The following is a 22,356-nucleotide window of genomic DNA, read 5'->3' on the forward strand; positions in this document are numbered from 1 at the left end:
TGAGATAGAAACTTACTTGGCAGTCTTGGACAATCTTGTGGACGTACGCTGATATTAGTGCCTGATTCCTGACCTGTCGCACTCCAAACGCTGGGTCTCTTTTGCCTTCATCATCCTTCAAGGATATTTCCTCACAGGTGGTACACCTGGCACCGCCTGACTCTCATTTTCCATAGACCCACTTAGGGACCAAAAAACGCTCCATTTTGCTGACATTTATTTACTTCTGTTCTATAACTTGTCAGGGCCAGTGGAGTTGTCTGAAACATCAACCTATCTTAATCTCATCTCATGATAATTGATAAAATCTTGAATAAATGTCATGATTATTGTGACCATAGAATCAGGCTCAGCTCATTGGAGCCCAACATAAACTGTAGCTACTGCTGCAGGCACAGTGTGTTCTGATACACAACCACATTAACATAGCAATGGTTCTAACCTGGCCTCCCGACCCCTTCCCTTTGTTAAAATGATTAGCCTACTTGTCCCACACACACTCATTTTCACCTCAAAACAGCCTGTGATGTGCCGTGAATACTGTAGAGAGAACTATTTCTCCTATGGTTAGAGGCTGAGAGCTTTGAAGGTGCTTTGGCAATCTCAAGCCCCCGCTATCATCACAGAGCCTGCGTCAATTAGAGGTTAGATTTTAGGCCAGAGCCCGAGTCCGGCTGAGATTTCACGCATGACAGTCGGGTTTGGGTCGGGTCTGGGTCAGGCTTCAAGTTGTTGTTTTTTTCACTGTTTATTGATGTCATTATAATCTCTAATATCTATGCTATAGGCTTAGTCTATTGGATACAAAATGTGGTTATACGCAATATAAAAAAGAGGAGTCCAGGAGGGAGGTGGTGCGGGAGGCGGGCGCAAGTGCTGGCTGTGTTGTCAGCATGGCCAGGCTTTGATACGGCACCACGCAGAGAACATCACTATTCACTCTTTCTCTCAGGACAGCGTTTTCATTTACAGTGGATAAAAAATCAGTTTGGTTCCTGCGTAAAGAGTAGCTTTTGTAAATGCAGCGCGTTGTTTATGAACGAGGAGGAGAGACGGAAAAGAGGAGTCAGAGACAGGTAACCTGCCCCCACTGCGTGCACATCTCTCAGCCAGCCCAGGTATGTGCTGCTGCGTGCACGTGTGCCGTGCGCATAGCTGCGTAACCCTCACACACGGTGCAGCTAGATGCACTGCGCAGATGCGTCTATCTGAGCCTTGAATAAATATTTATTTACATCGAGTTTGTTTCGGGCTCCGGCCTACAATTCAAGTTGATTGCTTGGGTCCAGTCAGGCTTTACGCCCGCAGGCTCGGGTCAGGTCCGGCTTGATATTTTGGGCCCGATCTAACCTCTAGTGTCAATACATCGAGTTCTATGGGAGGTAAATTGATGATATGCTTTTTGTTTTTGCAGGCTCTGACCAACTTTTAAAGGATTTTCACTCCTAGTTAAATAACACCAACCCCAACCTCGAACCGGCTTGGGGGTGAAATCGTGGGAAATACAATTAATTGGATTTCAAAATTAACGCGTTAAAATCTTTGTAATTAATTAATCAAAATGAGCGTGTTTAAGTCCCATCCCTAATTTATTTATCATCTTTTTTTTTTTTTTTTAAGTAAGTGCGCAGTCCCAAGATATAAGATGCAGCTTCCCCAGAGCAAGCAACTGTGAGAGAAACTACAGTGAAATGGTTCCAATGGTTTGGGTAATGTAATGTAATGTGCATTGAAGCGCTTTGGGTGAAAAGTGCTATACAAGGAAGCTTCCATCCCATTAAGAGGGTAGGAGCAGCAGTATTTACTTCTCATAATATAAATACACTAAACCTGACTGTGATTCTCCTCATCAAAAAGGGCAGTGCGTTATTCACCATCATGTTTTACATTGATGACGACTGTTTGTGTGTGTTTTTTAGGGGTGCAACGGATCAAAAGTCACGGATCAGAGTCATGGATCAGATCATTTTTTGGATCAGCAAAAGGCATAATAAACATGGACCAATGACCATTAATAAAAATAAAAAAAACTCTATTCTTAATAATATTAAATGTATCACAGACAATGAAATAAGATTATAAACCTAAACTGTGTAGTCAATGTTATTTCAATGACAAGCAATATGCCTATAGGATTGTACCTGTATTCACAGTTTGGCTTCTGTCCCACAGCCTCATTTAGCAACAAAGTGAAAATGTAAATGAATAAAGCCCAGCTCCTCTTCCCCTGCTTCGTGGATAAGGACTTGTTTTTTAAAACATGCATTGAACTAAGGGGAGCATGGCTCGGTAAGCGCTGTGGGCAATCCTTCAGCACAGCTCCAGTGTCTGAGTGTAAAACGCACATTTCGAGCAGTCTACGCAGAGTAGGGATGCACCGATACCGATACCAGTATCGGGTATCGGGCCGATACCACAGGCTTGTACTCATACTCGTACTCATTCATGAGGTCCCGATACCAGAAACCGATACCATTTGACGTGCGGCCAGCGCACCTACGAGGCGCACCTCTCAGCTGAGGAGAGAAAATAGCAACAAACTGGAGAATTCTTTAGTGGAAATACAATATTCCACATAGAGCTGACTTTATTACAGACTGCGCTCTCTAAATCAGAGTCTGTGCTGGATTTAACCAGAGCTAAATGTTGTTAGTGCTGCAGCGTCTGCAGTGTTTACAACATACAGGCTAACGATGCTAACTCGCGGCTAGCGCACTTTTGGCCATTCTGACGCCGTTTTATGCCCAGGGGTTTATTCTTCTGAAAAACTAACCCAGCGACTAAAAAGTCCTCAGAAAATCCAAATAAAAGAGATACAGCATGTCCATACTGAGCGAAAATGAGCTGCAGCAGAACAATGAAAACGCTGTAGCTACTCGCTAAGTTGCTACAAAACACACGAGAAAATACACACGGAGCTGAAGTAAAGACGAAAAGAGACCATTTAAGTAACATCTCAATACTATTGTTAAGATAGATAGATAGATGATACTTTATATATATAAATAAAAATATATGAATAAAGCACAGGAATTGGGGAGCTTTTGGACATGGGCTTTTCTGTCTATGATGGACAGTGCAATAAAAATAAATAAATAAATGGCATCAGCACAATTCTAATAACTGCTCTTAAATGTGTAGCCTACTTAAGGAAATGTAAATGAGTAAATTTGCTAATTACAAACCAATCTGCTGTGGAAAAAAGTAAGAATGTTGAAGAAAATGCCCTGTACTCGTATCGGTATTCGGTATCGGCGAGTACTTAAATCCAAGTACTCGTACTCGTATCGGTTTTAGAAAAAGTGGTATCGGTGCATCCCTAACGCAGAGTGTTTGCCGCGGACTTCAGCGCATTGTCGTAATATACAAACGAGCCCGCAACTGTCACTGCCTCGTGAGGGCGGCTCCGTCCTGGAGCGCATAGATGCAGAGAAATAGATATAGATAGATAGCATAGATGGGCCGACATGGAGGACTCTCAGAGCGGGGATGAACAGGGGAGACGCTGACCTGACTCCAGCGCCATGAGGATTGTTAATAAGCCTCTTTCATTATCAGCTCTTCTCAGGGTTTTGTTTCGTGCCCAGACAACACGGGAGCCGTGCGCTCTATCCGACCTCTTTTCTTCATTATTCAATTTGACCGGGAAGCCAAAAATGTTCCCGTTTAAATGACGCGGGGCGTTCAAGCTCCTCCGTTCGCTATGACCACGCTGTGTGTGAACTGACAGTTCACACTTTTTTTTCCCATAAACCAATCCGCGGATTACGTGTGTGCAGCCCCGAAGATATTGATTGATTATTGATTATTGAATATTATTAAAAGACTTTGTGGTTTGGAAACAGTCTCACACTCATTAGAATATCTCTGGTTACAGCACCTTGTCCAGTGAGCAGTACTTCTCCAGGAATGGCACTCGCCGCACTTCCCTGGCCTTCTGAATGGCCAGCTGGAGGCTGCTCACGCTCTCCTCTACCTGCTGGAGTTGAGACATGGTTTGGTTGAAGTGGGATTCCAGAGTGGACAGCTTCCCCAGCCGCAGGTCCTTCCTGTGCAAGTAACAGCAACAAAACCCAAATACTTAATGATTCCATTTGGTTCTTAAGGAGAATGATGTGATGAAATGCTTAAAAGGTTGTTTTGTAGGAACTTTCTATATAATTCACAAACGTTGCCAAACATTCAAATGGAACAGCACATCAACATCAAAACCCTATCCTCACTGTGAAGTATGGAGCAGGAGAATCATGGCGTGAGGCGGTTTTGTTTTATTTATGTATTTATAAATACATATAAAGACAGGCTGGAATTGTGGTAATAGGACGCAATTTCCAAATCAAGACCGGAGGCGGGGCTAACGATCGCAGTTTGAATGAGAGCAAACCAATCAAACGCAAAGCTTTGCGTTTACGTCCTCCACCATGATTGTTTGTCATCCACACATGCAGTAGAGTAAATGTCGTTAAAGCCAAAGCAAGAAACTGCTCTGAGGGCTTTCACCGGAACAAGTCTAGCTCATTTAAAACACAAGAAAGTGCACCGGTAAAAGATCGTTGTTTTGAATTTTATAAATGGAAAACAATGAAAAAAGGGGTTGCATCGCGGCCACCATCTTCACTGTTTTCATTACGGCCTGGTTGATGGGAAATCCTAGCGCGGAAGATGACGCACCATTAATTCCCGCCTCCGGTGCTATGATTGGCTCTGCCTGGTTTTGCCGGAATCAGCGAGATTCAAATCGCACAATTCCAGACTGTATCCCCATGTATGTCTTAAAATGGAGGATCAGTCTGGCTCGTGCCAGGCTACTATTTTGGCCTGGACAACATGATATCATCAATGGAAAAATTAATTCAGAGGTTTATCAAGATATTTTGCAGAAAAACCTGAGACATTCACAACAGCGTGGAATAAGTAAGTGATCCCTTGCATTAAATAGCTGCCTGACCTTTTTGCAGCAATAACTGCTTTTCTGCAGTTGCAGATAAGATGCTCACAACGATTAGGATGACTCTGTTTCAGAGGAGACAGAGGGCAGCCAGCCAGGTTTCTTCCAAGTTTTACAGTTTCCCCGTCCTCCAAGGTCCTGCGGGTCAGGCGGACACTGTGGCAGTGCGGCTCAGCCACAGCAGCTCAGGCCTGACACCTGAACGCTATTTTGACAATGAAGCACTTACTCCCTCTTTACAAAACTGCTGCAGTTCAATGAGATTCAGATGGTGTACTTTACTTATTTCTCCCTCTCCTGTGAATGTTTACATGTTATGGCCAATAAAAATATAACAACATGTAAATGTTAGGGTGGTATTAGAAGTTAAAAACTGGCGAACAGCCTATATGTCGCTGGGTCATGATGACGCAGATATGGCATCAGCAGGCTGGAGTGCGCAGGGATATGAACAACAGGTAACTAGGGCTGAAACGATTCCTCGAGTAACTCGAATAACTCTTCTTAAGCTTCGTTTAATTCATGTCACCAAAGTCCATTTCACCTGGACTTAATTTATTGACGCGCATCACTTTCTCTCTGGCAATGGCAGAAAACGTGAATGAAAAAGTAATGCATTTTAGACTTAACGAGTTATCAACTAAAGTGAGTTTCTGATCAGATAAATCTATTGTTCTTGTTATATTTACGCCAAAGCTCAGTGTTGATGTGTGAAATAAACTGACATTCTTCCTTTGGCCTGTTCAACAGCCACGTTTCCAGAGCTCTCTTACATCAGGGTTCTGTGACTCACAGCCTGCGTTCACAGCGATAGAAATTTTGCTCCTTCCACTAACTGACTGCAGCTGAGCGGAGGACGGGGGGAGGAGTTGGGGATGATACACATATTTAAAGTAACACTTATTTTAGTATTTTCTTATTCCCCATAGTCTTCGTCAACATGGTTCTACTACGTCATCTGGATACAACTGAAAACTGAACTGTTTGAATTGGATTATTAGTTATACTTTGATATATGTTCTTTTATTAAGTACTTTTATCCTTATTATTTATTTTCAGGTGGGTTATACCAGTTTAACTTTTTTATTACGATAAATTATGATAAAGCCTGATTAAAGGAAATAGGCTGTATAATTAATTTCTTTTTGCCCTGGCATTTGTTTACTGTTAACACATAAAAAAAATGTTTTTTTTAATGTCACGCCCAGACATTAATAGTCGATGTTCTTTTCTTAAGACCCCGTTTTCAGTCACAGCCCAGTGAAGAGAGTGAAATGAGGGAGACAGCTGTGTTTCATAAAACACGCAACATCTCCGTTTCTAGAAAAAAAAACAGATTTTGATTCAAATTAGCCTCTGTTTAAGCTTAGGATTTCTCTGGAACCGAGCCACGAATAATTAAACGGTTTTCAACTATGACAGAGCTTACCGTCTCACCATTCTATGTTCCAGCATGTGTCCATAGCTATAACATAGAATACACTGTGGTGCTACAATGAAAAATGGTTTGGATTGTTGGCACTCTACAGCTCAATCCCCAAAACAGCGCAACACTCAATGTGTTAAAGGGGCTAGATGCAAGTTTATCATTTTTTACTCACTACTGCCACCTCAGGTCTTATGCGTAACTGTAGCCTCTATATTAAGCTCATACGTGACGGCACTTTGGACCCGAATTAACACCTTTTTGTGACAGTGCAGGATTTTAGAGGCAGTTGTGGTGAACAGGTTTATTCTACACATTAGGACATGGCTAGAACATGTAGGAGGAGGAAAATACTTAATTTTAACATTTTTTAACTCTGTAGAGTCCCTTTAAGTTGAATCTTTGAAAAATAGTTTTGAATAAAGTTTTGAGGAATAACTGACAATTGCTTGCTCATTTTAAGAGGTTTTTCAAATTTCGTAACACACTATTGATATAATTGTTTACAAACACAAAAGTGTAATTTATCCAATTACTTGATTAATCAATGAAAAAAAAAAAGACAGAATACTCAATACAAAAGTATTCGACAGCTAAGAAGCTACAGGAAACACAAAAAACACAAAAATTCTCCTAGCCCCTGCTGGCTTTAAGTGGGTGCGGGCACACACCTTGGCCATCTTTACACATCTGTTTATACCCGTCTGATATTGTCAGTAGCAGTAGCCTACACGAGCCGCGCTATGTCCACATTTGGCCGCGCACTTACAGATGATCTCCTGGAATAACAGTGCGGAAACGGCACGTCACATGGCTAGAGCGCACAAAGTGTTTGTGAACAGACACTGGTATCTGGTATCGGCCCGATACCATAGGCTCGTACTCGTACTCATGATAAAAGGAGCCGATACCACATTGTTAGTTTTACAGTAACGCATGACAGCAGGTGATGCCTGGCCGTCGGGAACTTGGGAGCAAACAAAACAGCACAAGTAGGAGGAAGCATGTCAGCCGTGTGGCAGTTTTTCAAAGTAAATGAGAGTGACAAAATCAAAGCGGATTGTAACATTTGCAAGGGGAAACTGTCACGAGGTGGGTCCAAAACAAATGAACATAACACCAACAGCAACTTGATTAAACATTTGAAAACGCACCCCGACACAGAGTACAAAGCCTTTTCCAGTAGCGGAACACAAAAACAGCCAACACTACGGGAAACTTTGGAAAAGTGAGAGAAGATGTCGAGGGACAATCCTCGAGCAATAAAAATCACAGGTTTGATTGCCGAGTAAATCTCACTTGATGACCAACCTCTTTCGTGTGTCGATGATGTGGGGTTTCGCCGTCTTTTGAGCTCCCTCGAGCCACGATACGAAATCCCCAGCCGCCGTCACTTAACAGAGAGTGTTTTGCCTAAGGTACATGAAAATGTCAAGAAGCACATTACTGGCTTACTACGTGCAGTTACTGCCTTTAGCTTCACAACGAATATTTGGACTAATAGTGTTAGTCCTTTGTCTCTGATCAGTTTGACGGCACAGTGGACTGATGACAACTTCACCCCGCAAAGAGTCATTCTGCACCCTCGACAGCTACGGGGCTCTCACACCAGTCAGGCTATAGCAAATGTGTTCGAAGATATGCTACAGACGTGCGGGATACCCAAAACATCAGTTCATATCGTATTATCTGACAATGCCAAAAACGCCTCAGACGTTGTCCCTGCCATTACTGTCCTCCAAAGACTGTTAAACAGAGAGACAGAAGAAGACCACGGCATCAAAACCATGAAGGGGACATTGGCTTCAGCTGTCAGGAGGCGATTTACTGATGCAGAGAGGAACCCTATATACAGCTTCTCAACTCAACTTGATCCAAGGTAGTGTTTTTATAATCTTTCAATACCTGTGTCTATTTTGGATATTTGTTTGCACTAGCATTCAGTGATCATTAACATCATCTTTTTTCCAAAATGGCAACAGTGGCAACCCACGCATCTAGTGCGCTAATGCCCACAGCCTTTTGTGAAAGCCTGCGCGTTTTACAATAGCTACATATGGACAAACAAGATGAGGAAACTTTACGCATGGTTCTGAGAAGTGCCATCTGTGCGCATTCATGTGCATTCGTAACATTTCCAGCTCTGTCCATCAAAAAGGAAAGATACCCGTCGCCCTAGTCACACTGCTAGTCTCAAAGTTTGATTAATTTCATCTTAAGGTTAACAAAAATAAATCTTGATAGGTCTTTCCACAGACCTGTCTGTGTAAGCTAGGCCTCTGTGAGCTGCTGGAGAGAGAGCTACAGACTCCAGACATAACTGTTATAAGTTATAACTTAGACAGAACTCCTGTACTAGGTTTGTAATGCACATACACTCTCAGACACACGAGAGGAAAAGGCCGACATCACCGCGTATCACCGCGTGTGATCGCATTGTTTACGTTTCACTGCACAAACCCAGCGTAACTTTATCGAACCATAAAACCGAAAATATGAAACGGATTTCTCTCAAATAAGTGCCTGAAAGCGAGGGATGTGCCGACTACTAGTTTAAGTTTGTAGAGATCTTTATTTTGTGTAAATAGCAGGTTCATTCCTCGTGGACAACATGACAGACAGATGGCACAGCGGCCACAAGTGACAAAAAACAAACTTTCACTCACCCGTCTGAAGTAACCATTGCGTGCCTTCTGCTCAGCAAAATCGTGGCAAATCCATGTTCCTCTCCTAGTTATTTTCAATGCAGAGTTTGGCAAATCCGCGTTACATCCTTCTGTCTTAAAACATGCTCTGAAGGCAGGGAGTTGGCTCGGAAAACAGCAGGGCAGTGTGCATGCTAAAACGGTTGTTACATTTACTGTTTTTCAGAAAGAAAAATAAAAGTGTCAAGTTTTTCTTCAATTAGATTTTATGGATTTCCAAGGGCAATACAACTCGTACTCGTATCGGTACTCGGTATCGGCAAGTACTCAAATCAAAGTACTCATATCGTTTTTTGAAAATGTGGTATGTATCGGTGCATCCCTAGCTGGTGCAGTTCTACACGGCCATCATCGAGTCCATCCTCACCTCCTCCATCACCGTGTGGTACCCCGGTGCTACAGACCAGGACAAGTATTTACTGCAGCGCATTGTGCTGCTGCTGAGAAGGTGACTGGCTGTAAGCTCCCATCTCTCCAAGACCTGTTCACCTCCAGGACCCAGAGCCACGTGGGTTGGATCACAGCTGACCCTTCTCACCCTGGACACGGACTATTCACCCCTCTCAGGGAGAGGGGTGAGGCTACGGTCTGTCCATACCCATAAATTCCACCACTTAAACAGTTTTTCCCCTCCACCATCACTCATGAACAAAAAAACAAGACCCATAACTTTGGCATAGACTCATGGATGTAATCTGTTCTATTGCACTGCGTGGTGTGTCCACACTTAGATCAGTTGCTATCACCTTATGACTTTACATTACCGTATGACTTTATATACCTACACATCTGTAAATACAATCCTGCTGTTGTTCTATGTCATTTGTGGTCATCTTACCATATTTTACCTTTTATTATTCATCTTAATTATTCAATATTGTTTTTTTATATTATATGTTGCACGTCAGCACCAAGAAAAATTCCTAGATTGTGAACCTGTTCTCAAACCATGGCAATAAAAACTATTCTGATTCTGCTTTATATTGCAACAGTACACAATATGTAAAAACTTAATTTTTTATTTGCATATTCCTTTTAATCAAAGTTTATTTGTATAGCACTTTACAACAACACTAGAGTGTTGTTTCATAAAGCTGGCTTATTTGGCCAAGTCTGGCTTATTGCGTCGTCTACTATGGAAATATAGAGAACTTAGCCTGGTCTGGACGAGTGAGCGAGTTTTATGAAACAGCCCTCGGGAAGACCAAAGTGCTTTAAAGGATGATAAAAACAATTTTAAAAATACAGAATTATTGTATCTTAGACATAATTCAGTGCGTTCCAAGTATTAAAAGCCCGTTCGAAATTGATAATACAATGAACGCATAAGTACACGGACCCATAAGTTGTAATGATCAGATCACTTCATGTGATTTTCACAGAGAAAAGAAATAACAGTTAATATCGGATACTGGCAGATACTGAAACCCCCAGTATCGTATCAGTATTGGAAGCAAAGAAGCTTCCCCACACACACACACACACACACACACACACAAAGAGAAACCTTGCTCACCACTTGTGGATGGAGTGAATGGCTTTAGTGGTGACCTGGGAAATCTCGAACTGCAGCCGGGCCCTCTCTCTGGTCACTTGTTTAGTGAGGCCTGTTTTCAGAGTCTACACACATACACAGAGCAAACACACTCACAGCTTTACTTTGACACAATATCACAACTACACGTATTATTTATACTCAATATATAGAAAATCAATCGCTGCTGGTGAATAGGGAAGGTAAATGTAGAGACATCAAATTGAAACTTTGGCTGAACATTATTGATAAAAATATGAAAAGACATTTTATGCATAAAAATGGCCAAACATGCCAATATTTTCCGTGACGACTAAATAATGGATTGACCCAGATTTAAATGTATGGTTATTTTGGTTAATGCATCAGTAAAAAGGATTTTTTTCAGAAGGGATTTTGGATCTTGTTTAGTTTTTTAATAGCGTCAACTCGAGCACCTTTTTTAGGTTTAAACGGCCCGTAGACTTTGTCTGACTGATCAGTACTGGTCTGTGTGCCCCTCTACGTGACAGGCCCTTCACCTGGTGGACGTTCTCTAAATGGGCCAGGTTCTCAGCAGCTCGGACCAACGCCTCGTCCAGCTCCTGCTCAAACTTCTTCAGATCTGCAGGCTGAAACCACATAACAGTCAAGTAAGTCTCTTATGTTCATGAAGAAACAGGGTCGTCGTCATTCTGCAGGTCTGTGACTGTAGGGAGGAGCGGGGAAAATCATAGCAACAACCTTTAAACAGCAATCATCCAGAAGAACCCTTTCAAAATTATATTCCCATTTGCCGGTCCGGCACTGTTGCATTACCATCAAGCACAGCAAAAATGTTCTGCACTGTACAGTTCTAAATGGAAGAATTATGTTCTAAAAGGCATGGTGTTTAGGTAAACACAATGTGTGTCTTTGTAAAAGTCCCAGAGCTGCTGTAGCTCCGGTTCACAATGAAGCATTTGATGTGTGAACACACCTTCAGGGCCTTGATGATGCACAGAGCCTCCGGAGAACACTAACGCTAAGCTAAACCTCAGGCCATAACGTGAAAACGAGAGATATGCATGAATAAAGTCAATAAAACCACCACATACATAAAGAACCGTTTAACAATGATCACACACTGAGCCTGGCTTGTTGATTTGGAAGTTTATTAATCACATTTCATCTACAATGGGTCGTAGCCGAGTGGTTTACTCCTGGAGCTAAGGCACTATTAGCCGTGACAAGCCAGCTTGGAACATTAATTGAAAATAAGCCGCATATTATGCACAAACAACGTCAATAAAACGGGAAACTACTTGAAGCAGCCTTTATGATGATCACACAATGAGCCTGGCTTTACACATGTATGGTTTATTGCAGATTCTTCATCAACAATGAGCTGTAGTCTATTATAACAAGCTAACGGGGGTAACCTCGAATAACCGTTGTCCCCTTGCACAGATAATGTCCGTCTTTTGAGTCGTATGGGCTGGATATGGGCTTAAATACTGGCAAGATCCTGGTGTATAGTTAAAGATCCACAGGGCATGGCAGTAGCAAAGAGCGACCTCAAAACAGCAGTTATTTTTCAGGCAAGAGACCCTTCCAAGCCTGCATTGTGGAAGGTAGTCTCCAAAGGCCTATTTCAAGACGTTCAGTACAGCCATTTTGAGAGAGCAAATATACATGCCAGTTATTTTCATTTACTGCATTTACAGACCAACAGAAGGTTGTGCCGTTTTTCCCCCCCCGATACCACTACTTTAACAATACCCACTTTTAATTCAATAAAAATAACGTGTATAAAAAAGTACAGTTTAGGAAAAAGTCCTAAAATAGCACAGCAGAAGCTACACAGGCCGCAGCAGCGTCACCGCTAACTTTGTGTTTGGAGCAGAATTCCCATTTAAACAGTGATAAAAAGAGAGAAAGGACATTATTACCTCCTGAGCTGCAGAGACAGATCCACATCAGGCACAGTTTTCTTTCAACTAAACTTTTCTAAACACACTGCGCTGTTTGACAAAGCCAAAGCAACTTCACACTCAGAGATCCTTACATGGTGTGAGAGCTCACTCTGTTGCTAATAATTTACCAAAACTGTACCAACAATGTTTAATACAGAGTGAGAGCTCGCTTTCAACAAACAATCTTTGACATTCCCCTCTCTGCAGTTGCTTGTAAAGTCGTAAACAACAGCACGTAAGCTCCGCCTCCGTGGGTCTGATGCTAAAGGTAAAGACGTCTTTTTTGTTGTCACTGCTCTCTTTTGCTTTTTAATTTGCCTAAAAACTCAAGTTTCTTATTCAGTCCTGGCTTAGTCCTGGTTTATAACTGGATAACTGGATGGCTCAGTCTGACACAGACCGTGGCCCTGTCATCTCTATTACAAAAGTTTAGCTAGTTATAGCTAAACTATGCTATAAGTTATAGCTATAAAATATCGCTTTGCTTCGCTCCATTTGCGCTGAAGCGGCTCAGTATCTGCGCACACATCCACATTGCTTTTTTAAGACTGCGGGTCATATATTGGCGTCTGGAGAGAAAAAGAACCGAAAGTTGGCACCGAAAGAATTACAATTTTTAGATAACGCCCCCGACCGGAGCTTTTCGGTCGGTTCTGAGTAGGTACCGTTTAAAGGTGCCCATCCCTAGTCATCATTGTAGTGTGCTATAGACTGGTGGTGCTATGTGATTGAAAAAAGCATAATACCCACTCTTTAACGATACCCATCCCGATTTCAGGGGCATTACCATTGATAGAAGTTTGAATTATGATCAAGACCCATGCATGTTCAAAAGAGCTCTAATGCTTTTACCCTTTTTACTCACATAGTCAGTGTCGTCCTCCTGTAGTGGGCGGACACTCTGGGGCAGCCCCTCTCTGTTCCAGGAGCGAGTGCGACGGCTGGACCCCTGAGACCTGAGAGACCTGCACACAGCACACGGTTAGCTGCACTGGGGTGGACCGTAAGGACAGCAGGAGAACGCTTATACCTCATACCTCTTCTTGTTCATCTTGGCTGTGTAGAGCAGCCCGATCATCCTGCAGTCTTCAGTCAGCCCATCCACTCCAGCCTCGGGCAGCGAGCACACCACCTGCAAATCACTTAAAAGATTCAACTGTCTGCAATTCTCAGAAACATTAATACCCCTAAACCTCAATGGGAATATTGACGGTTACCATAGCAGGGCTCGAAATTGACTTTTTTTCTTGGTAGCGCTTGTGCTCCCAACTTTGAAATTTAGGAGCACAGTCAAAAATTTAGGAGCACAAAAAAAAACAGGGAATAAGGGAATTAAAACACACCACATGCCACTTCCAGCATTCTGTTGCATTTTAGATGTATTATTTTAGCTGTTTGTATTGATACTGCAATCTCCAATATTTTAACACTGTAAATGGGACACCAGATGTTGTGCCTCTTTCTCTGCTCCGCCCCTGCTTCACTACACTCACTGCACGTCGTCCCCCCACTCAGCACCTTCACTCTCCTCACTCTATGCTGCAGTGACTGCTCCATAACAAGCGCAAACTCCTTTCCCAGGACCTTTGAACACGTGTTTGACATTGCATTTGTGACTTTACGTCTTGTATTTTGCGAGCGAGGCGATGATTCACTCTCAGCACTGCACGAGGTGACGTGTGGGTTGGACTGAAGTTTCGAGCGTCATTTTAGAGATGCCCCCCCAGTCCCAATGAGTTTATGAATGATATATATTCCCTGTCATAATCATAAGGAGACTACAGTTGTGTAAAGACATTGGCCGATTCAGTGAAAGCGGCTGATGAATATGAGTGGTGCACATACGCAGAGAACACCTGCACCAGCCCAGCACGTGTGACTGAAAGGACTGACAGCAGCGCTGAGCCAAAAGAGAGGAGAAATCTAGTTTACGATATGCTCTCGAACTATTATTGAAATGAAAGTTTGCTGTTGATGACGCGCAGCGTTTGTGAAAACAATGAGGCAAGCTGTTTTTAAGGTAGAACGACAAGGCTGTCTCTTAAGGTGGACCAGAGCATTTACGCTGGTCGCAAACATGCGAGTGATTCTATTTTTAGATCGCAAAGGCTTAAATTTGGAAGCATACGCGACTAAAATGGTTGCACGTTCGAGCCCTGCCATAGTGACCACCACAGACTTGTGAGCTGCCCACCACCTTGGTTTTAAACAAGAAGCTCTTAAGAATATGACATCACACGTGAACCCAGAGATTACATTAACTGAATATTCTCCATGCATTTACGGACTATCTATTGTAACCTAAAAGCCCCCTATGGACAGGTGTTGAAAAGTAGCACATGTGACGTAACGCTTTAAACAATGCCTCTGGTTCGTCCAATGTAAATACTATACTATGTCCATATTAAATTCATATATATTTATTTTTCAATGTTTGCTTTGACAGAACATTTTGAAGGTTGTCCGTCATTTTGTAAACAAAAGGAATAAAATAAAGAGATGAAGAAAAAGATCATGTTGACTCATGATACGAGTTAAAATGCACTCACACATACATACCTTGAGAAGGAAGAAAAAACAGAAAAAAAAAACAGAAAAAAGGGAAGTAGTAGAATGGGGAACATAAGGAGACAGTAATTAAGTGTACCAAATATATGCGTGAAGTGAATAGAAAGTATTGTCTTAGAAGTTATATTTCATTTTCTCTCTCATCATCCATGACTACAGTGTTGTGGGAGAATTTACCCTCCAGGTATTTTAAGAACAGGTTCCATGTAGAGCTGTTTGTGAGAGCCCATGATTGAGGACCTTATTTTTTCAAGATGCATACATTACATTAAAGTCCTTGCAGCCAATTACTGGTTGTTGGACATGCTTTATGCTTCCATTTAAGAAAGCAAAGCACACTTTGTAGTTGGTGACATATTCAAAGATGTGAGGCAGCTGGCCACGAGGGTCGAAATGGGCAGGCAGACTTAACACAGGTATAGTGCTTACCAGACATTTATTGTTTCCAACAAAGGAACTTCTCTGACAAACACATGTCACATACAAAATGGCCTCCTCTAGTGACAACGCCTGTCGCCATTGAAACAAATGTTATCTACAACTGAACTGAACTGAAAATATACTATTTCTTGAGATTTGATACATTATCGTTAAATTATGCCAAGAAAGTAGTGATTATGAATTGTGATACAGTAATATATTGTATACATTGTTGCGTGGCTTTTGTATCTTAATATACTTTTCGTTTTTCTTTAATGTATTTCTTTTTGTTTTTATATGTGGACCTCAGGAAGAATAGCGACAGCTCTGCTGTGCTAATGGGGATCCCATCAATAAAATAAAAATAAAAATAAACTTTTAATTTTAAGTTTAAGTTTATAAGCTTTTATACCATTATTCCATTTAAGAAAGCAAAGCACACTTTGTAGTTGGTGACATATTCAAAGATGAATGTGTCACCAACTAGATCTATTGAGTGCAAGGAGAAAGAGGATGATCTGGTCTCAGCCTGGAGTCATGGGAGCCTAGGGTGCGAAGGTTTGTAGCTTTGATGCCCAATAATAATGCCGGAAATTATGAAGTACGAGACCTTCTGAAATACTGATCTTTTGACACGTGCTGGTTTGCCACCCCACATAAAGCTGTTTAGCAAAGGATCTGTATCATGCTATTTTAGCCATTCCAAAGTAAAGTGTAGGCATTTATATGATATATTGTACCTCTACACCTATGGAGCACTAATTTTTGTGATAAATATATGCATTTTCTGGAGGTATTATTCAAACCCGGAAGACAAAACGTTTGGATTCAGTTAACTCCTCCCCCCCTCCTCCCCCACAGCAAAAAGTGAAGTTACTTATACTTATAGATGCGTTTCCTGTGACGTCACGCATTGTTGTGGCCGCCATTTTGAATACCAAAGCACCGAACACCGCTGTTATGCCATCCGCCTGTTGCGCTGTGGGATGTACAATATCCTGTCTCAAAAAAGGGACTCGCTTTCTACAAGTTTCCTTAAGACCCAGTTCTTCGACAGAAATTGATAATTGCCATCAGGAGAGACCACTGAACTCACACAGCCAACTCCAAGCTGCGCAGTGAGCACTTCACTTACCTGTACCAACGGGGAAACATTGTAACGCAAACGAGGCTAGGTTAAAAACAAACGCTAGGCTATCTGTTTAACTACATAAATATACTCCGGCCTCGGCTGTAAGCTCCAGTCCAAAAGCTTTGGGTAATGCCAAACTGGAGGAAATGTGCTCGGTTAAGGCGGGGGGTAAGAGGTTAAAATGTAGCCGACTGACCCGTGTGAACTGCCCATTGGGGAGAGCAATGCAAACACACTTCTCTTGTTAACGTTACCTCGGAGGCCGATAATTATCGCTAAAATAAATATAAGCTCAAATTACATTGAATCTGCGGCTCCAGCTCGCTGCCTTTCTCTCGGCGGCTGCACCGCCCCGCACGTCCTGCAGCCCGGAGCTGCTGCAGACTCAGGGCAGCAGCAGATATACGCTGTCCACGGCCGATTTTTGCACGGTTTTAGTTGAAAAATACGACGAGTATTCCAGGGAAACAGCGTTGTGCAGGCGCTCTCCGCGAAGGAAGAGTTTTTTTACTTTTTACATCGAAGTCACTTCAACATTAGCACCGCAACAAAATGAGAAAAAGACGAGGAAATGCGAACTGCGGATCCGCTCACGGTTACTGGAACAGAGCGGGGCCTGAAAACCCATGTGTTATCTTCGTATTTCTGATAAAATAAACACGATGGCCCCGCGATTGAAGCGCTATGAACAAGAGACATGATTCAAACGGTAATCCACCAGAAACCAGAGGAAGAGCCCATCGACTGTAATACATTGATGAAATGAGCCACGCTGCACGTGTTGTTTTTTACCATACAAGGCACAAATGCATATGTGGCATTACATGCCTGGAGGCGGGCTTTCCGCATTACATGCCTGGAGGCGGGCTTTCCACTTGAGGGCCCGAGTCCTCATTGGTTGCTAGCGCTAGTCGGCGAACCATAAAAGTGCCCCCTTTGACCTCACGCCTGTGCCCGCCCACCGGCACTCCATTTCCGTGTTTACAGACGCCGCACGGCAGGTAAGAGGAGCTCACTGCTTCTCTCCCTAAATTCTAGTCTTCATTTACTAATCAGACACTCTATTTTTAGCACGGACAGTCGCACGTACACACGCGGACCCGCGCATCTCGCTATAAAGCCGATGGTAAGCATTTCCCAAGTTTTGAGCACTAGAGTCCCGCTGGTGGTTAGCATTAACGTAGCATTCTATTGTTATAGGCAGCCAGTGTAGCTCTCTAGTCGAGTCTCTCCCCTCATAGGAGCTGCATTTCAGCTCAAAGTGGTGAGTAATGTCTGTGTCTTTGGTGTAAGGGCTCCAATATTCCAATCTAATGTTTCGTCCTCCACTTTTCACTCTAGACGCTGCTGTTTTGCTCTACCTCAAAATTGCTGTACTGCTGCAACTGTTAACGCTGCTCCCGCTATACTTCCAAGTACTGCTTCGCCTGTTCTTGCCGCTGTCCAAACCTGGCCGTGCCTGTTCTGTAATACTCCGTCAGTTTCCTCTCCGCGACTCCATCGCGGGTGGACCACGTTTCCTGTTCCTGTTATGAACCGCGTTTTGAGCGCCGTTCGGCCTGTGTATTGACAAGCGATGCCTATATCAGAAGAACTCAAACGTGCGCCTAAAGCAAGGAGCGCTGCCACGTTGCCGTGAACTTTGTTTCTCGGACAAGCGACTTGGGACTGTGGACTTTTGCTTTAAAACACAATTTTAACATAGCTTTGTTCCCCTAGGAGCGGACGGCCAAGCCCGTGGTGGTGGTGGTGGATCCCCTGGTGGTGGCCCCTTTTGGTTTGTGTTGCACTATTTATTGGTTTGTTTTGCTGTGTTTTGATCTTAGTTTTAGGTTGGCCCACCCACGGTTGTCCTCACTCAATCCCCAGCTAAGCCCCCACTCCCAGGTACTTATATCAATCGTGTCTTTTAAAGGACTTGGTACCATTTTAAGAGAAAAGAAAGTGCATTTAATAAAACTAAATTTTAACTTTGTTAATACAAATAAACATTGTCAAATTAAACCGAACAGTCTCCTGCCTCTCAGTAAAAGCGAACCTGTGTGCTGTAACGGTAACCAACTTCTCCAGGCGAAATTCCTGGAGTGGCGTTGTTGGCCCTTGTATCGTAGACACTAAGAGCTGTACCCAACAGTTCGCAAAATCTACACACCCCCCTTCCGCCACACATAAATGAGCCCAATGCAGGAGAGTCTTGTTTTTGTGCTGTAGTATCGTATTATAAAGTTGAATCTGTCACAGATTTGGCATCACTTCTCTCTCATGTCAGAGACGCCTCTAGACTCAGTGAAATACTGTAATACTGTCTATATTCCAGTATTGTAAATAAGAATTCATTTGTATGATGTCAACAAAAAGAAAAATACTAGGAAGGAAGTAGCAGTAATATTCTTCTTTTCTTTTTTTTTTTAACAAGATGTGGCACAGATGAACAGAGACAGACCTGCTCAGATGATGGAACTGTAAAAAAATAGAGCTTTAGAAAAAGGTGGAGACCCAAACCCAAAGTAAAACTCATTATTTGATTTATATTGTATATTGCTCTGTAGAGTTAATACATTTTGGGCAGAACTGTGAACTGTTACATTGAGTTCTTGTCACAAAATAAAGTGCAAATATATATACATAATTATCGGTGTCATTATCGGTTATCGGTATCGGGACATGCGGAATTATCGGTTCAAATTGGCATTATCGTGCATCACTAGATAAAATCCCAAGGTTTAGATCTTCATTGTGTATCTGTTCAGCTCCTCTGCTCAAGTGTGCAATTTGTTGATGTAGCATCTTGAATTCAACTAGTTGAGACGCATTAGCCCGTGGTGTTCAAAATGGCGGCTAGAACTACAGAAGTCACGTGACTGAAATGCATGTATAAGAAGTTGACATTTGCAACACAGTGTCATAAATGGTTAACACACACGCTAACACACACACGCTAACACACACGCCAACACACGCTAGCACACACACGCCAACACACACACATGCTAGCACACACGCCAACACACGCTAGCACACACACGCCAACACACACACACGCTAACACACACGCCAACACACGCTAACACACACACGCTAACACACACACACACGCTAACACACACACGCTAACACACACGCTAAACCACACGCTAACACACACATGCTAGCACACACGCCAACACACGCTAGCACACACAAGCTAACACACACGCTAACACACACGCCAACACACGCTAGCACACACACGCTAACAAACACACACTAACACACACGCTAACACACACGCTAACACACACGCTAACACACACACACTAACACACACGCTAACACACACACACGCTAACACACACACGCTAACACACACACACACTAACACACACACGCACTAACACTCGCTTTGATTGACTCACTACTGTTTACGTTATGGGACTCGCGTTGGTTATAAAAGTTAATTCATTTTGGTTCTGGCCAAGGCTCACCAAGCATCGATCAGTGACAGTCACAGACAAACACTATTTCTGCTGATAGTCGCCGAATTCCGGAGAAATTCCTACTTCTGACTCTTCTTTAGGAAGGTTGAATATAGTCCTGTATTAGGGTTGGGCGATGTCCCCTTAATTGGCCGTTGACGATGTTTACAGTGAACCATCGTGATGGACGATGATATCGTCCATTTTTCATTAAAAGTATTTTTTTAAAGACATTTACATAGCCTATATATGCTGCATATTACTATGTATGCTAGGAAAATGTGAGATTGCAGGATAAATGGATCTAAACTAAACATGATCTGAACAGAGTCACGGACACGACTTTTGCAAAAGAAATGTGTTAAAACTCGTGCGTAAAGTCTGAGAAGAGAACGACTTATTCAGCGCGTCAACTCCAAGGCTCTTATCACACTAATACAAATGTAAATGGGAGCTTATTATTTGCATTTGCTAAATTTTAACGTAATGTTTAAGAAACAGTGGGTGAACGGGACAATATTTTGAAGTTTGCGTCGTAGCCTACATTTTTGAAGCCGCTCCACGCGCCGCCTGGTCCGTGTGCTCTAACCTCTTAACTCCTGCACCGCGCCTTTCTCTCTCCTCACTCTTTCTTCTCTCGGTCCTTCGTGAGAATAGTCCACGCGCTCAGCTAGCTCCGATGTGAGAGCCATCTCATTGTAAAACGGTTTAAGTTTCAATACGCAGCAAAACAAAACCACGCGCTGTTAAACTCTGAGCTGCAGAGAGAGAGACAGAGAGAGAGCCCCGCGCGTCAGAAACAGAGCAGCTGCGTCTTTACGTTAATAACTCGGCTAACACATCGTGGCTTCTGGCAGGCTACTGACACTAGCGCGCATATTAGTTACATCCGTGATTTAATTTACAGTGCAATCCCTGCAAAGTTTGTAGGTTTGCAAGGCCCACAGAAGACCAGTGCGTGTTTTTGACAGGAGGGGGCGTGGCATCACGATGGTGGCTCTCCATCGTGATGTTGCTCATCCATCGCCGATGGACGATGACATCGTCCATCGGCACAACCCTATCCTGTATAGGGCTGGGAACCGTTCATATTTTTTAGATACCACTACTTTAACAATACCAGCTTTTCGGTATCGGTGCCTTAACGGTACTTTTTTCGATACCTATGTTATTTTAATTGAGTTAAAATAATGTGTATAAAAAGTATCGTTCAGGAGAACAAACAGCACAGCAGCACAAACACGGCACATCAGAAAACAGGCCGCAGCAGCGTTACCTGTAACTTCATTTTTTGAGCAGAATTCCCACTATAAGCAATGATGAAGAGAGAGATAGGACATTATTACCTTCTGAGCTGCAGAGACAGATCCACATCAGGCACCGTTTTCTTTCAGATAAACTTTTCTAAACACACAGCTCTGTCGGACGAAGTGAAAGCTCCTCACACGTCAAAGATCTGTTACATAGTGAGAGCGCTCACTCTGTCACTGAAAATGTACCATAACCGTTCCAAAAATGGCTAATGCAGAGTGAGCGCTCACCTTTTCCAAAAAACAATCTTTGATCCCAAATGCTCCGGTGCAGCTGGAGTTGTAAACAACAGCGCGTAACTTCAGGCTCTGCGGGGCTAAAGGTAAAGCCGAAGAGTTTTCTATTTGTCTAAGAGCTCTAGTTTCTTATTCAGTCCAGGTTTAGTCCTGGTTTTTAACCAGTTTACTGTAAGTCCTGGTTCAGTCCTGGTTTAGTCCTGGCTCAGACCGCGGCTCTGCCATCTCTGATAATAGGTGTGTTTAAGATGAAGTGCGCCTCGCCTCGATTCCAGACGAGACCAGGCGGTGGCGTCAGAGGGCGGAGAAAGGCGCCTCTAATCAAGGCAGACACATCTCAGCCCCGAGAACAGGGAGGAGCCTCAGATCACGCAGCGTCTCGCGTTTGTTAGAAAGAGTTGGGAATAAAACTATTGTAAAAGTTTGTGACACATTTCTGCTTCTCCCACACACCAGACAGACCCATCACTACAGCTACAAGAACAGACTCTCCGCGTACATTTCAGGATTAGAATAATAAACTTATGCTTATTTAAATATAGGCCATATGTTGAACACACGGCACTTTCTGTCAAATATGAAGCATTTCTGCAGATTTAAGTAGATCTTGGTGATGAGTAAAAAGCAGGCAGGAGCTGCGGAGCGTCAGGGCAACACGTCTCCGATCTAAACACAACTCATATCCAA

The 22,356-nt window shown here is 42.9% G+C and overlaps 1 protein-coding gene across 1 annotated transcript in view; it reads right to left on the minus strand.

Annotated features, from left to right (window-relative positions):
• rnf17 (ring finger protein 17) overlaps nucleotides 1–22,356 on the minus strand; it is a gene marked incomplete at its 5' end in the record, with an annotated part of 72,600 nt that overhangs the window by 44,469 nt on the left and 5,775 nt on the right. The window contains 5 exons of the mRNA XM_079563749.1: nucleotides 3,881–4,049; nucleotides 10,596–10,699; nucleotides 11,135–11,224; nucleotides 13,413–13,512; nucleotides 13,585–13,679. Of these exons, the coding sequence (XP_079419875.1) occupies nucleotides 3,881–4,049; nucleotides 10,596–10,699; nucleotides 11,135–11,224; nucleotides 13,413–13,512; nucleotides 13,585–13,679 (558 nt within the window). The remainder of the gene's footprint in view (nucleotides 1–3,880; nucleotides 4,050–10,595; nucleotides 10,700–11,134; nucleotides 11,225–13,412; nucleotides 13,513–13,584; nucleotides 13,680–22,356) is intronic.

The sequence above is a fragment of the Gobius niger genome (genome assembly GCF_951799975.1).
Source record: "Gobius niger genome assembly, chromosome: 9".
In the NCBI taxonomy this organism is placed as follows: Eukaryota; Metazoa; Chordata; class Actinopteri; order Gobiiformes; family Gobiidae; genus Gobius; species Gobius niger.